The sequence below is a fragment of the Ctenopharyngodon idella genome, chromosome 17 (genome assembly GCF_019924925.1).
Source record: "Ctenopharyngodon idella isolate HZGC_01 chromosome 17, HZGC01, whole genome shotgun sequence".
Lineage (NCBI taxonomy): Eukaryota > Metazoa > Chordata > Actinopteri > Cypriniformes > Xenocyprididae > Ctenopharyngodon > Ctenopharyngodon idella.
Genome location: NC_067236.1, coordinates 6,635,001 through 6,651,550, shown reverse-complemented (window position 1 = coordinate 6,651,550; position 16,550 = coordinate 6,635,001). Strand labels below are relative to the sequence as shown.

Sequence of the window (16,550 nt, the reverse complement as noted above, 5' to 3'; positions counted from 1 at the left end):
CAAACCTAATTCTTCTCTGGGTACTCTGTCAAAATGTTATCCTTGCAGATAATAATCAACCCAGAGCTTGGCGAAACAATTCTCTCTGTCATTCTTAGCAGAAATTATTAGGCAAATATTGTTTTGTTTTGTTTTTTTCAGACCACGGGCTTATAGCGACCCACAGTGGTGACATTCTGAAATACACACACAGAGATTTTTTTGCTATCTTAAAAAAGACGTTGCATAGACTTCCATTGATTTTATATCAGGTCAATGATATTTTCTATCACTTAACCCAACCCCTACTCCTAAACCTACCCATCACAGAAACGTGTGCAAAACACTAGATTTAAATAAAAACTTCTTTTGGTTGATTTATAAGTCTTTTTAACTAGTGAGGACATTTGATCCTCACAGTCAAAACAAGCACACACACACACACACACACACACACACACACACACATTGGCTTTTCCCCATTACAAGGGGTTTACCTGAAAAACCTATACTTATATCAGGTTAATGATATTTTCTATGGTCTAACCCAACCCAAACCCCTAAGCCTACCCAACATAGAAACATGTGCAAAACACTAGATGTAAATAACATGTTTTGGCCGATTTATAAGCCTTTTTAAGTAGTGAGGAGGACCAATAAAATGTCCTCACTAGTCGTCATTATTATGTCACTATATAAGTGAGGTCATTTTGTCTTCACAGGTATAGTTAAACAAGTACGCAAACACTAAAACTAGTAGTCTATTTTTGAGGGAGGTTTTTCCATCCGCTGTATTACACATAATGGGTCAGGGGTTATTTTTGGTAATACGCCCAAAAAGTTAGAAATAGGTCATGCAACAAGTTTAAATTGAAACTAGTAAAACTAGTAAATACTAGTAATAAAACGTAAATAGTAACGGTCATAACTGACAGAAGCTGCATTTTTATTAAAACAGGTAAGTTTGCTCACTTTAAGATCCTCTATAGCTATTTTTTATTTCCTCCAAAATCAAGTTAAAAATAAAGTTTACTCACAAATTAGCCTAGTTAACTATATGTTTGAGAACTCACTTCAACATGCAAGGAAAATACTTTATTTTTACTTTATGGTGCATTGGTTAATTCATGCATAGTTCTTGTTTATCCACACAGTTAAGATATCTTGCTCAAACTTTTTAATAATTTTCATTAACAAGGTGTAATGTTTACATTTGACAGATATTTTTTATGTAGTAATCAACATTTGAAGTGGATCAAAACCTTTCATCAAAGTTGTCCTAAAACTTTCTCAGGACAACTTGAACTTTTTTGATCCACTTCAAATGTTGACTGCTGTACAAAGCAAGTACAATGCCTATTCAATATTTGTGTTCCCTCGGAATCATTAAACTAATGACCTTAGCTATAGTAGCCTACAGAGGCAGAGGTGAGAAAATATGGCGTTATCTATGGCGTAAATGTTCGTACACATACGCAATTTCCTTTGAGTGGGAGAGAGATTCTTAGGCGCTCCGTTCTATTCTCACATAGCTCATGTCACACAAGTAACGTTATATGTCTGATATGCTGTGCAAGAAAAGTTGATTCAGGTAGTTTGAAGGTTTTTGTGTAGATTATACCTGCCAGGACAGCACGCGCAGAGACGAGCTCACAGGTGAAGTAAACACCGGCGCCGTACACAGCATTTTCATCCAGCAATCGTATAAAGGTCATCAGCGATCTTCTCCTATGTTTGGAACAATCGTAGTGAACATGACGAGTTTGAAGGTGTTTACTGAGCCGTTTGGTAAGTAAATCTTTGTGATCTTTACTAAACTTTCTTTGTTCCTGGATAAAACGTGCTTTTTATACCGGAGTGGCAAAGTCATGGACAAAGTGATTGTTTTTGTTTCGGTGTTTATGTAGGCTACTTGGTTTACAGTTTTTCTAAATAATGCAGTTGCAAACGATGCATATTATTACATTTTAAAGAACAGTGTAAGGTCTTTAGTTGCTTTGTAAACATAAGTGGACAAATCCATATGCGGTTATATATATATATATATATTATATATATATGGGACGCATCAAGTGCAACCTAGGTGAACTTGAACTTGCTTAGGCAGTAGTCTATGGTGTGACTTCAGCTATATGGATGCAGTGTTTTTTTGTTGTTGTTTTTTTTTATGAATATATTTTTATCTTTAGAGTTACTAAAACGTACTGTTTTGATTTAAAAGTCTTTTCTTTTTTGTATGTAGAGGCGACCAGGTTTATACTGCAGTATTTGTGTTGCTTCTGTTAGTGTATGGGTGGCCATGCAGAAGAAGATCTGTGCAGAGGGTTTTGCCCTGCAGGATTATATTATGATGTGGTTTACATTTTATCTGTTCAAGTGCATCCCGAGCATGCAGCTACACGCTCTCTGCATTCCCTGGCTGAGCAGAAACACTCATGAATGGATGCTGGCTGCACAGGTTTGGATTCGTCTGCAGTACTGACTGGGGCTAAATGTGGCACGTGTAGATAGATCTGTCCATCAGCTTATCTCTTTACTGCTGTAAAAAATGAAACACACTGGATTGTGAATGAGTAACACATTTGTACCAGATAGTAATATAAATTAATTTTGCATAAACTTTTTTTTTTATTATTATTATTAGTATTGGGTATTTTTTGCAGTGGGGCAGAATATGTGCAAATATCTTTCCACAGATAACATCAGCTCAAGGTGCTAGGCACTCTTTCCGGTTTGATGCTTACATCAGAGTTTGTTGCTTGTTTTTTCCCTGCCTGTACTTTCAGCAGTAGTCATGATCACTTAACAGCCAACATCCTGTTTCTGCTGATGGGATTTCTTAGAAAATACCCTTTATATTTCACACTCAGGTTTTCTTCAAGGACTGGTTTAGGACACCAAAATAACCTAATTCCTCTGAATTATGTGTCTTTCGTGTGAAGCAGTGGTCAACACACACACTGTTGTGTGGTACAACTAGAGGTTAAGCTGTCTGTGGGTGTGGGTGAGACTGGAGTGATAACCAGTCAACATGATCAATCTTTTCCCTCACCAGACCATAGGAAACAGACAGTCATTATTTTCTGTCTGATGTCTGCCTTTATCCTAACTCAGTATAATGAAAATCATGCTTTCTCGGAAAGGAGACAAATGATAAAAGTTAAAAAAAAATGCTTTGGATACTTATTTAGCAGGAACGTGGACTGTTCCAAGTGCTTATTGACCCAATGCTGTCATAATTTCAGGGCTAACATCATAGTGTTGGGGAAAGTTACTTTTATAAGTAATGCATTACAATATTGTGTTAGTAACTTATACTCCCAAAGTTTGTTTAAAAAACAAAACAAAACAAAAAAACAAGTAAGCCCAGCCCAGGTGATAAAAAGTAACATAACACATTACTTTTTATCACCTGGGCTGGGCTTGCTTGTTTGTTTGTTTTTTAATAACAAAAAAAATAAATCTATTTTTGGCAAATGTAAAGCCCGTTTCACACCAAAAGTGAAATAATGAGCCTCAGGTTGAAGGAAATGCAAATTCACGCATGTATAGACGCAGCTCAAACAAACATTTCCGCTGTGCTGCCATTTTGGATCACAGAAGAATAGGATACAGAAGGAAGAAAGTTCAACACTTACTTAAGCAATAAAAACAAAAAAAAAATAACCCCAAATGTGATGTTTATCTCAAGTCATTTTTGCTTATAGTATGGTTGAATTGGATCGTCAAAGGTCAGCAGCAAAGGCATTGGTTAATAAATTGAGAATAAATACATAAAGTATAGTTGTGTTATTTAAAGGGATGGTTCACCAAAAAAATGAAAATTCTGTCATTAATTACTCACCCTCATGTTGTTCCACACCCGTAAGACTTTCGTTTATCTTCTGAACACAAATGAAGATCTTTTTAATGAAATCTGAGAGCTTTCTGTTCTTCCATAGACTGCCTTTGCGACTACCACTTTGAGGCTTCAAAAAGTTCATAAAGAGATCATAAAACTAATCCATTTGCATTGAGTGGTTTAGTCAAAATTTTCTAAAGAGACTTCATCGCTTTATATGATGAACAGAATGAATTTATGCTTTTATTCACATAAACATTGATCAGCGAACATAAAGCTCAACCGAACCTGAATGATGTGCGAGAACAAACCTCTTGGAAGCTCAAATGTGCTGCGTAACACACGAGAATGAACCTCAGTGGTCAAACAAACATGCTTGAGCTTCTGTTTACCACAGCTGATGAATGTTTATATGTGAATAAAAGCCTAAATTAATTGTGTCTCTTTAGAGAATTTGGACTAAACTGCTCAATTCACTGAAAAAAAAAATGTTTTTCTTACTTAGTATTTTTGTCTCGTTTCCAGTCCAAAATATCTAAAAATTCTTAAATCAAGAAGCATTTACTAGATAAGTAAAATGACATGAGATATTATATCTTGTTTTCTGAAGAAAAATAAATAAATTAAGTGAGTTTTTGCTTAAAACAAACAAAATTATCTGCCAATGGGGTAAGAAAAATAATCTTATTCAAATGGAAAACAAGATTATTTTTCTTACCCCATTGGCAGATCATTTTGCTCATTTTAAGCAAAAACTCACTTAAATTTTATTTCTGAGTGAAACAGACTATCGAAAATAATTAAAATTAGGGTGTGATCTTGGTTCAGTCCACTTACTCTTGATTGGATGGAGGCAGATCTGAATGTGAGTTTTGCATTTGACTGAAGGGGAGGGGCTTATCCAGACAAAGTGAAACATTTTCTTGACTGTACAAAGCTAATCAATATTTAATTGCGAACACCTTAATATTTAAGGCAAGCACCATTCGATCTGTGATTAGTTTGCTTGTCTATCATCATTGTCTCTGTACCATGAAAGCAGAGATCTATATTTGAATCTGCCACATGCCAGTGATGCCACTGAATTACACATGCACAGAGGCTTTCACACAAAAACTCACACACGTCTCTCACACTTCCTTCCTCTTGCAGTTACTCGCAATCCTGTCTATGTCTATATGCTGCTTGTTGGTTCCGTAATTGTCATACAGCTTCTGAGAAGTGTTTGTGAACTGCTACTGCTCGTCTTTTTGGAATACGGCACCCTTAAAGTAACTTGAATAGTTGAGGAGCCTTTTTTGCGACAAAACAATAACAGGTGCTTTATGTCTTTGAAAATTAGATGTTTAACTGATGATTTTGGAACTCAGTGTGTGGATTTGTTCTTGCATATCATCACCGTTTGTCTCAACCAGTTCCTTTTCTCTTGTGCCAAATATTTATATGTATTAGCACAAATTCTGTATATTTATATTAACAAACATTGACGCGGCAATGTTGACATGATGTGGTGTTTTACCTTCGGGGGTTTTTTTTGCAGGGAGAGTGGCTTCTGAACCGGTAGAGGACACTGATCCCAGCAGCTTCATTACAGATATGGTATGCTTTTTATTTTTCCAAAACAAACATTTCATGTACTTTTAAGTAAATGTATTATTTGACTCATTCAGAAGAATTGGGTGGAATGCTATGTATTGATGCTGTTGGGTAATACCCACTGCACTGATGCATTCGTTGAATCATATGTGATGTTTAGTTTTGGTTTGTTATGACAGACTACACGAGTTGTAAACATTGTCGTCTTTCATATTGTGATCAAATGCCACTGATTATGTAGGTTAGACATGATTTTCATGCGTGATATCAAAGTAGCATTGGATGGGAGGAGCAGGTTTTGAAACCCGCACTTTTACATTGTTGTGTGACACCCTCTGAGGTTTGTTCTAGCATGTTCCCTGCTCATTTATCCACACATCTGAAAGTTTAATTTTCCCCCCTTCACTACACTGTACGCGCCTCCTCTCTTCAAATGTGTCCCAACATGTAGCAAGAGGAACAAAGGTGTATTGTAAGATCTTGATTCAGATGTGTGTGATGTGAGTTTGACCTCTGGGGGTCTTTGCTGATGTTTTTTTTTCTTTGTTTCAGTCTCTAAGGTCAAATTACCCTGTTCAGGTCACTGATCCACAAGGTATCAGAGGTATTTATTGTTTATTTACATTGGTGCTGCTTGTTTCGGTAGTGATTGTTGTCTGTCATGCATGTCTGAATGTTTATTTCCCTGTCTGCTTATTTAATCAATTCTGATGATCTCAGTTCAGGTATTGAGAATGGTGACCTTTTGGTCAGCCTCCACACTTTCCATATAATCATGTTCAATAGGACATGAAGACATGGTGTTAATAAAATATTTATTCATAGAAATGTGACCTCTGTTTCTCTACAGATCCTGTAACCTTACAGCTCAGCTCTGTTCCCCCTGGTTATCTGTCATCAGCGGTGGACAGAATACGACAGGTGAGTCATGTGATCTTTTAGTTTCCTGAGATCATTTCCTTGCATACAGTTGGGTCTGATCACTTTCTATCATTATTTGCTGAAGTCACACACTCATATCTGACAACGTCCTTATTTAGAGATCCAAGCCACACACTGTGTGGTGTACTGATTCTTGAAGAGTTGTATAATGTGGGCTGTGTAAGACATTATGTGGTATTTGTGTAAATGCCAAAGGCTGCATTTTATTCCACTCATCGGGACTGTGCGGTTATTCCCCACTACATCTTTCACATGTTCTCAGTTGAGTTTTCTTTACGGGTGTGGATTCACTTGTTCTGTACCACTTATTTTAGTGTATTTGTGTTAAGTGTCATGATAGAGCCTTCTTTTAATACATAAGCCTTAACATCTCTTCTTTACCACCCAGCCTGTGGAAAATGACTCTACTGAATTTATTTCATCTGCTTCTGTTTCATCAGGTATGTGTCGATAGTAGAATAATAGTATTTAATACACTACACAACTGTCACCACATATCGGACACAGTGTTATAAGGATGCCGTAGTATGGGAATTATGGCCGATGACCTGATAATTATTTTCATGTTATGGCCGATAAACAATTACATTTTGTCTAAAATAAATAAATAAACAAAGGAAAAACAGGAAACAAATCAATTGTTTCATATGTTACAAGTGATCACAACATATACAGTGTGAAAATGGATATCCATTTTGAAATTTGTACATTTAACACTGTTAAAAAAATATTAATCTTTTTAAAGGTACTATGTACCTTTTTTTTTTTTTTTTTTTTTTTTTTAATTTACATAATGAGGGAGTACATCTTCTAAACCGTGTTTTTGTCTTCTCAATCACTACGGTATGCCTATAATAAGTGTTTATATTCAGAGTATTTTAGGCCTGGTGGGACGACAACCGCTGAAACAGAGAGAAGTAGCTCTGGCTATAATGTTTTTCCGCAAGATGCAAAGTTACATAGTGTAGCTTTAAAGATTAGCTTTAAGTGAGCATCAGGGGCCAGTTGTTCAAAAGTAATCTGATCATATTTTGGCTATCGGATTGGATCAAATCTTGAAAATCGGTTGTTCAAAAGGAAAAAAAGGATTCTGAAATCAGATTAGATCACAAAATCCAATCTTGGTTTTGATCTGGATAAATAAAATCATCAGTTTGTGTTGTTCAAAACTTTTTAGTAAGATTGGGATACCTTTGATCCAAAAAATCTGGATTATAATGATCCCAGCAGAAGGATGGATTTCAGGAACAAAAATGTAATAAAACTTTAAAACTGGTCAAAAAATACAACATTTGTATCATGTTATATACACACAAACATTTTTTTATTTTGCTTTTGATTAGTTTAACTTTTAAAGTAATAAATTAAAAGTAGACATTAGGCTACATATTTAACCTTTCGGTAACCTACTGTAAAGTAAAAAAGAGATTTTGGTGCTATAAAATAATCCCCACAGCTGCAAACTACTGTACATTGGCACATTGAACCAATCAAAAGTTCTTTAAGCAAAGTTTCTCGGTTAAACACTGTGCAAAACTTTTGAGAGAACGCAAAGGCATTGAAATGTTTTTGTTTTTTTTTTTCCCCATCTCATATTTTTTCCATCACCATGTCCCTTTAGGGGCTCCGTAAAGCACTAGTAATCCAGATTTGGTAATCTGAAAAAGTGTGTATCTGGATCAGGGTGATCCAATCCAATTTTGCTTTGGAAAAACCAGCACAAAAGTGACATGGATTACCTGATCCTGGATATCAAAACATGGGATTTCCAAATCCAGATCATTCTGATCCAGATTAAACTTTTTGAACAACTGGCCCCAGAAGATGGAAAAGGCAAATCCAAATTCATTCAAGCAAATTAGCATGAACATTTGACCGGTTATTTACAATTTCTAAAATCCGCTGATATGGTATTGTTACCATGTACATTGCTTTCCTGTGTAGTAATCTTCTGTTTGTTTATCACATTCACACTAAAGTTTCAATATAGAATTCAGAATTCTGAAGAAATACTTTACTGAACAACATATACAGTGTGAAAATGGATATCCATTTTGAAATTTGTACATTTAGCAGTGTTAAAAAAATATTAATCTTTTTAAAGGTACACTATGTACCTTTTTTTTATTTTATTTTTTTTTTACATAATGAGGGAGTACATCCTCTAAACCGTGTTTTTGTCTTCTCAATCACTACGGTATGCCTATAATAAGTGTTTATATTCAGAGTATTTTAGGCCTGGTGGGAATTTCTTCAGAATTCTGAATTCTATATTGAACTAAAATTGTGCATCAAAAATATGTTAAGATTATTTTAGATATTGGGCCAGATTTACTAAACGGGGCAAATTAGCGTGAGAGCGCAATTCCACAAATGCACCGATGGGAGTGGCAAGTTTTGCGCACAATCTACTGCTGACGCGCAAATTAAAGAACACAGACGCAGTCACAATCATTTACATAATGACCAACGCAATCTCACAAGAGCAGTGCAAATTAGCGTTGGGACGCAAAAAAACAGAGCTGATGTTCTCATCAGGTGCGGGTCGACACAAGCACAACTTGTTGCATGTAATCTGACAAACATGTACACATATATAGGCCTAATATCATTTGCCAAGCCATGTTGGCCTGTGTGTAATATCATTTGCCAAGCCATGTTGGCCTGTGTGTAATATATATATATATATATATATATATAGGCTAACATGGCTTGGCAAACGATATGTTCGGATAACGTCTTCCTCTGGCATTCTGGCATTCAAAAAAATTAATGTGAGTGGAAAATATTTTCTCCCTTCTACCACGCGCTCTCTGTTCCTTGCAGTCATGTCGCAAAATGGGTTAAGACATGTTTTTTTGGGGCGTTAAATAATGGCACAAATACCAGTAAATTGAAGAGTGCAAAGATTAGTAAATCACGTTGCGTGATTCATTTAAATACTCTCCTCCCATAAATTTGGTGTCTGAAATGGAAACTCCTACAAATGCATATGCAATAAGGTCAGCCAGAAAAACAACTCAGTCCACGCCTTTTCGGTGCAAATTTTGCACTGTGTGTCTTTAGTAAATCCCGACAGTAGTTTTTTAACGCCAAAAGAGAGTTTGCGCTGGCGCAAGCTGTTAGTAAATCTGGCCCATTATATGTAATGGCAACGCTTTACAATAAGTCTTATTTGTTAACATTAGTAAATGCATTAGGTAACATGAACTAACAATGAGCAATATATTTTTAAAGCATTTATTAATTATTTTTTGAAAGTATGAAAGTAATGATTTTAAAAATTGTATTAGTAAATGTTGAAATTAACTCTAATTTTAATAAATGCTGTAGAAGTATTGTTCATTGTTAGTTCATGTTAACTAATGTTAACAAATGAAACCTTATTGTAAAGTGTGTTGCCTATATGGTATTGTTACTGTTGAATTAGATTTTTTGATATATTGACAGTGGACTTTATGCACTCATAATGTCTGCTTTTCATTCCCCACTCTCTAGACTTTAGTAAAGAACATAAGTCCTGTAAGGAGTGTTTGTGTTCTGCCCCTCCACCCAAAATCAGTGACCTGATGAACGACGAAGACCTTCTGTACACTCTAAGGCTGAAGCTGGACCCAACTCACTGCACTGTCAAAAACTGGAAGAACTTTGCAAGCCGCTGGGGGATGAGCTATGACGAGCTCACGCTTCTAGAGCAGCGCACACACGGTCCCACCTACCACAGTCCCACTCAAGAGTTCCTCCTGCGCTACAACCAGAAACCTGTGACGGAGCTCACTGAACTTTGCCAGCTTTACCAGCGCATCGATGTGCTGCGATTGCTCCAGAGGTGGATGGAGAACGACTGGCCCTCACGCTGGCAGAATGCCCATTAGCTGGGACTTGGCAATAACTGGATCTTAATGAATGAAACGTGTTCGTAGAATCTGAAATTCATGACTGCAAGGATGGACAGCAGGCCAGAAAACACACTAGTGATCAGTGGTGGTACAAAGACAGTGTTTACAAGGTTGTACACTGGACTTAGTTTATTTTGAACTTTTGGCTGATGTCATCACTCCAAGTGTCACACATTGGGTCACATCTTTGAAATACAGATATTAGCTATGTGATTAAAGGGTGATCAACAAAAATAAGCAGTGGCGCCCCAGCACTTCAGGGGGAAATGGCAAGAACACTCAGGTGTGACTATACATTTAGATTCTGTCTGGAAATTCTACGTCATTCCAGTCATACACTGTTTAATTTATTTTTAATACAAACAGCCATCTGCTTGTGCTGTGCCACTTGTTGGTGGTTTTATGAAGTGTCCTTAAATTAGTAACATTTCTGATGTTGAGTCATTGTGCTCAGTATCCAAATGAGTTTTGAGACAGTTTCTCACCTTGAGTCTTGCCTGCACTAGTAATGGTCTATGAATTATTCACAAAGGAGTGGCTGGTCAGGACACACGAACTGAATCTCCTTCATTTCAGCTGTAGTTCAGCTTCCTATATTTTCTCATTGCATCAAATCCTGCAATAAGGCATTGACAGTATATCCCAGGAAAAATGAGGTTAGAGGTAGTTCATGATTTTGATTAATGCCAAATCGCATTTAGATGACGGCTATTTTGCTGTTGATTCAAGTCTATAAAAATTAAAACAACAGAAAAGACAAGAGAATTGATGAGGTAAAGAAAGATGTTTACCGTTGGCATTGTTTTAATTATAGTCCTAGCTACAAGTATATGGTACAGGATGGTGTGCTTTGTTGGCCTGATTTATGCAACCATGAATTTGTCTATAAACCATTTGTTGAATTGAATGCAAGATGTAAAAATAGTGAAATTCGTTCTGCTCGTGTTCTATGAATGAGACTCGTTCTGTGGGGAGGGTTTGTAAAGGAGTCAGTTAAAGATTCAAAATTTAAAACATTGTGATATATATTCAAATTCCCATTGCACTGCTTACTGAGCACTTGAATTTAATATCATGTTATGAATGGCACTTAAAAATGAATTTTTTTTCCCCCCTGTTATCTTGAGTCTTTAAGAAAGATTTAGCATGTCTCTGAGAAAGGAGCAGAAAAATAGCAGTGTAACTGCAGAGTACCATGGATCTGGAAGTTGATTGGACTTGCTTAAAGGGTTAGTTCACCCAAAAATTTAATTTCTGTCATTAATTATTCACCCTCAGACCCTTAAGACCTTTGTTCATCTTCAGAACACAAATTAAGATATTTTTGATGAAATCCGAGAGTTTTTTTTTTTTTTTTATCCCCCATAGAAAGTCGTGCTGCTCATGTGAACTGCGTCGGCCAATACTGAGTGGGCGTTCTGACATAGAACCCGAAGTCTGCACTGTCTATACAACGTAAACACCATAGGAGAATGACAGGGTAGAGAAGATATTGTTGATTAAAGTCATTATTTTTGTTTTGTTTTTGCGCACAAAAAGTATTCACCCTCATGTCGTTCCACACCCGTAAGACCTTCGTTCATCTTCGAAACACAAATTAAGATATTTTTGTTGAAATCCGATGGCTATTTTAACAATGTCTTTACTACTTTTCTGGACCTTGAATGTGGTAATTATGTTGCTTTCTATGGGGGATAAAAAAACACTCTGATTTTATAAAAAAAAATATCTTAATTTGTGTTCCGAAGATGAACGAAGGTCTTACGGGTTTGGAACGATATGACGGTGAGTGATTAATGACAGAAATTTCATTTTTGGGTGAACTAACCCTTTAAACAGTCTGAGCTGTTTTAAATTAAATTTAATTATCGAAAGTATTTGATAGTTTCAAAAATGCAGGTTGTGGCGGTTTCAGAATTCGTGGTCAAATGTCAATTACAATGCATATAGTAGGGTTGGTTTTGACAACATTACCTCTTCTAAACAAGATTCTTTTTGTCTTCTTTAAAAAGTGGTTGGTTTTGTGCTTTTAATTTCCTGTGTCTGAATTTTAAAGCCACATCTGTTTGTGTGCATCAGAGGTTCTCTGTATAAAATAAAACTTTTATGTGCACAGTACCTGAATATTTGTTATAATTATCTTTATAGTGTCAGTAGATACAAAATGTTTTTCATCAACAATTCATTATGAACTATTGGCATAGTTAATGTCAGAAGTGGTGAATGACTAAACAAATCATTGTAGATGATTTACTGTGGTACTCCATCTGTTTTTCACATACTTATCTTTTTTTAGTTTATATTTAAGGCATCCAGCATAACAGCTTGAGATAGTAATCAAATCAGAAGTGAGCATTAAAAGAAATTAGCCATGTGTTGTTCATATGATAAACTTTATTAAAGTATTTTAAGAGATTTGTGCCTTATGCAAACATAATGGACACATGCTTTATGAAACAGACAGAAAGCCACACATATATTTGGTTTTTAATAGGTGTAAGAATTGGACTTTTTGTTGTGTAGTTGTTGTTGTTTTTTCATTTGCAATACTGATGAATACAATTATAAAACTGGTATGGAAAAAGTATAAACAAAAGACAATTTTATATATATATATATATATATATATTACTAAAAAAAAACTGGCAAAATAGACATAATTATAGATTACAGATGAGTGTATTTTCCTTCATGTTCTTGTTTACATTTTGAGACAATACAATCATTAAACATTTAAAGAGATTATTATACAATTATGTGTTTAACTGAATAAAAAAATAATACATCTGTCAAATTCTATAATGCTTCTCCATCAGTACTCCTCCGCTTTTACAGTAAACTGTTAGGAATACTTTTTTTTTTTTTTTTTTTCTTATACATATTATACATATGCATTAACTATATGCAATGGATGTGGAACCACACTAACAAGGCTTCTGGTTTTACTTGAGCTTTAATCTGTTGTCAAACAAAGCATGTTGTTCAAGCTGAGGTTCATCTTGGCATCATCTTCCTTGCTAGTAGTATCAACTACCGGATAGTCCCTTTCAGCATCAGGCTTTGTGACTTTAAATGTTCCTCTGTTCACTTTTGTAGGGCTGCCTGGTTCTGAAGATATGTCGAAATCTGGGCTTGTGGTACGTGCGTTAGACAACCTCAGCCTTTCCTGGACATCTATAGCGACTGTCTGTCCATTGACTCCAACAGATGGAGATGAAACTTTCAGATTTTTCTTGATTGGTGAGACAGAGATAGCCGTGTCAGTTATTGTTTTCGTTGGGTCAGTACTGAGGTTAACCGCTCCACTGCGTTCTTGCAAGATAATGTCAATGTTGCTGGCAGGCAAACTGTGAGTCTTGAAGACGGGTATATTTTTGGGGAGTTTTATTTCTGAAGTGGTACCATCTACTTCTGGTACTTTACTGTTAATATCCATATCCTTTGATTCAGCAGATTTGCGCCATTTGAAGGGCCATTTTGACCGACGCTTGGAGCCCTCAGCTTCAGCATTGATGCCTGGAACATCTACATCAACCCCAGCATTTGGTAGACTCAAGTCAACATCAGGACCACTAACCCCAGGTGCAGATAGGTTCACATCTGGTCCACTTACATCAGCAGCAATGTCAACATCAGGAGATTTGACTTTTGGGCCAGACAGGTTAAACTTTTTGAATGTTGGGAATTTCATCTTTCCTTTGGGAGCATTCATGTCAACGTCTGCTGTGGGAACATCTACATCAAGCCCAGCATTGGGAAGACTCACGTTAACATCAGGACTACCAACCTCAGGTGCAGACACGTTTAGATCTGGTCCACTTACATCAGCAGCAATGTCAACATCAGGAGATTTGACTTTTGGGCCAGACAGGTTAAACTTTTTCAATGTTGGGAATTTCATCTTTCCTTTGGGAGCATTGATGTCAACGTCTGCTGTGGGAACATCTACATCAACCCCAGCATTGGGAAGACTCACATTAACATCAGGACTACCAACCTCAGGTGCAGACAGGTTTAGATCTGGTCCACTTACATCAGCAGCAATGTCAACATCAGGAGATTTGACTTTTGGACCAGACAGGTGAAACTTTTTTAATGTTGGGAATTTCATCTTTCCTTTGGGAGCATTGATGTCAACATCAGCAGTGGGAACATCTACATCAAGCCCAGCATTGGGAAGACTCACGTTAACATCAGGACTACCGACCTCAGGTGCAGATAGGTTTAGATCTGGTCCACTTACATCAGCAGCAATGTCAACATCAGGAGATTTGACTTTTGGACCAGACAGGTGAAACTTTTTGAATGTTGGGAATTTTATCTTTCCTTTGGGAGCATTGATGTCAACATCTGCTGTGGGAAGCTTTATATCAGCATCTGGCACTTTGACATCTGTATCAACTGTTGGAGCTGAGAGGCTGAGATCAGGAGCTTCTGCATTTAAATCAATCCCAGGACTCTTCACTTTTGGACTGGAAAGGTCAACTTTTGTTTTCTTAAACGTAATCGGTTTGAGCTTTCCAGATGGAGCCTTTAAATCTGGGGAACTGACATCTACACTGGGGACACTGACTTCAGCTTTTGGTAAAGTTGCATTCACATCAGGCACACTGATCTCAGCTTTGGGAAGATTTAGGTCAGTTAATTCTCCTTCAAGTTTGGGAGCTGAGAGATCTAGATCTGCATTAGCATCCAGCTCAGGCCCTTTTACTTTTGGCTCAGACAGATTCAGTTTTGGCAAATTGAAATGTGGCATCTTAAATTTTCCAGATGTAGCATTAATGTCAACATCTGGGACTTTTAGGTTCGCATCAGGTCCTTCAAGCTCTGCTTTTGGCAAGTTTATGTCTACATCTGGAGTGGAGAGATTTGGTGACTTTCCCCCAATATTCACAGTTGGAGCTTTTAAGTCAGCTTTTGGCAAATCAATGTCTAAAGAGGGAGCAGAAATGTCACCTTCAACTTTAGGCATGGAAAGACTAAGATCAGGTGTTTTAACATCTACATTAGGTCCTTTGAGTTCTGCTGTAGGGATGTTCACATCTACATCAGGTGCATCTAATTTTGGCGTTTTAACCCGAGGTCCAGAAAGACCAAACTTGGGAAACTTCAAGTGAGGTAGCTTGACTTTGCCGGAGGGGGCATCAATGTCTATTTTAGGAGCATTTAAGTCAGTGTCTGGAGCTTTGAGATCTACATTTGGACTTTTGATATTAGCATCTGGCAAGTTCAGATTCACATCTGGACCAGTTAATTTGCCTTCCACTTTGGGTGCTGAAAGACTGAGATCTGGAGCTTTTAGGTCTAGGTCCGGTGCTTGGAGATCTCCCTGTGCCTTGAGGTCTACATCTGGACCTTTAATTTTTGACCCAGATATATTTAATTTAGGCAGTTTAACATGCGGCTTCTTTAGCTTTCCAGATGGAGCTTCTATGTCAATATCTGGTGCCTGCACATCAACAGCTGGAGTTTTAATGTCTAGATCCGGTGCAGAGAGGTTGAGGTTTGGTGCTTGGAGATCTCCCTGTGCATTGAGGTCTACATCTGGACCTTTAATTTTTGACCCAGATATATTTAATTTAGGCAGTTTAACATGCGGCTTCTTTAGCTTTCCAGATGGAGCTTCTATGTCAATATCTGGTGCCTGCACATCAACAGCTGGAGTTTTAATGTCTAGATCTGGTGCAGAGAGGTTGAGGTTTGGTGCCTTGACATCTAGATTAGGTCCTTCCAGTTCAGCTTTTGGCAGATTCATATCTACCCTAGGAGCTGACATGTTCATGTCTGGTGCTTGTATCCCTGCATTTAGATCTGGAGTTTTCAGCTTTGATTTATTTGAGCTTAGCTTTGGCATTTTAAGAGTTGGGAACTTGTGCTTTGCAGATGGAGCATGAACATCAATTTGGCCAGAGGGAGCACCTATATTGACATCAGGAGTCTGAATATCTATGTCTGGAGCTTCAAGATTGGCTCTTGGCAGATCAATGTCAACATTTGGTGCACTGACATCTGCATTTAATTTCGGGACAGAAAGTGCAAGATTTGGTGCATTTAGATTTGCATCAACAGTCGCCTCTGGTACTTTAACTTTTGTAGTTTTTGCTTTCTTTAATTTTGGAAATTTAAACTTGTTAGAAGGAGGTTCAATATTCACTTTTGGTGTTTCAATGTCCAGGTTTGGACCACTGAGCTCAGTTGTTGGCAAGGTCATGTCTACTTCAGGGGTGTTAAATTCTCCATTAATCTTTGGGGCTGACAGACTTAGATCGGGGGTTTTTAGGTCAGCGTTTATG

General features: G+C 37.0%; 2 protein-coding genes across 7 annotated transcripts in view; one reads left to right on the top strand and one right to left on the bottom strand.

The window, feature by feature from the left end:
* The first annotated feature begins 1,390 nt into the window (after positions 1 to 1,390).
* Positions 1,391 to 12,375, top strand: edaradd (EDAR-associated death domain). 6 transcript variants are annotated; one of them, XM_051868847.1, is made up of 7 exons: positions 1,391 to 1,767; positions 2,357 to 2,437; positions 5,361 to 5,419; positions 5,969 to 6,011; positions 6,267 to 6,337; positions 6,747 to 6,798; positions 9,857 to 12,375. In XM_051868847.1, the coding sequence occupies exons 2-7, from the start codon at positions 2,419 to 2,421 to the stop codon at positions 10,231 to 10,233; spliced, it is 621 nt and encodes a 206-aa protein (XP_051724807.1). In that variant the 5' UTR covers positions 1,391 to 1,767; positions 2,357 to 2,418; the 3' UTR covers positions 10,234 to 12,375. The 6 variants fall into 6 exon arrangements, with proteins under 6 accessions (XP_051724807.1, XP_051724805.1, XP_051724806.1 ...); XM_051868846.1 differs by having other exon boundaries at positions 1,396 to 1,767; positions 5,969 to 6,020; XM_051868845.1 differs by lacking the exon at positions 2,357 to 2,437.
* Positions 12,376 to 12,633: 258 nt separating this feature from the next.
* si:ch211-125o16.4 (neuroblast differentiation-associated protein AHNAK) overlaps positions 12,634 to 16,550 on the bottom strand; it is a 7,142-nt gene continuing 3,225 nt past the window's right edge. Inside the window, exon 5 of the mRNA XM_051868843.1 lies at positions 12,634 to 16,550. This exon is cut by the window's right edge and continues 419 nt beyond it. Within this exon, the coding sequence (XP_051724803.1) occupies positions 13,211 to 16,550 (3,340 nt within the window). The 3' untranslated portion in view covers positions 12,634 to 13,210.

What these genes read in the sequence shown, in the direction of transcription:
- edaradd (XM_051868844.1), top strand. Translation starts at nt 1,710, where the DNA reads ATGTTTGGAACAATCGTAGTGAACATGACGAGTTTGAAGGTGTTTACT. An exon ending in GCAGCTTCATTACAGATATG is followed by an intron (nt 5,420 to 5,968) that starts GTATGCTTTTTA and finishes TCTTTGTTTCAG; the next exon opens with TCTCTAAGGTCAAATTACCC. An exon ending in CGGTGGACAGAATACGACAG is followed by an intron (nt 6,338 to 6,746) that starts GTGAGTCATGTG and finishes TTTACCACCCAG; the next exon opens with CCTGTGGAAAATGACTCTAC.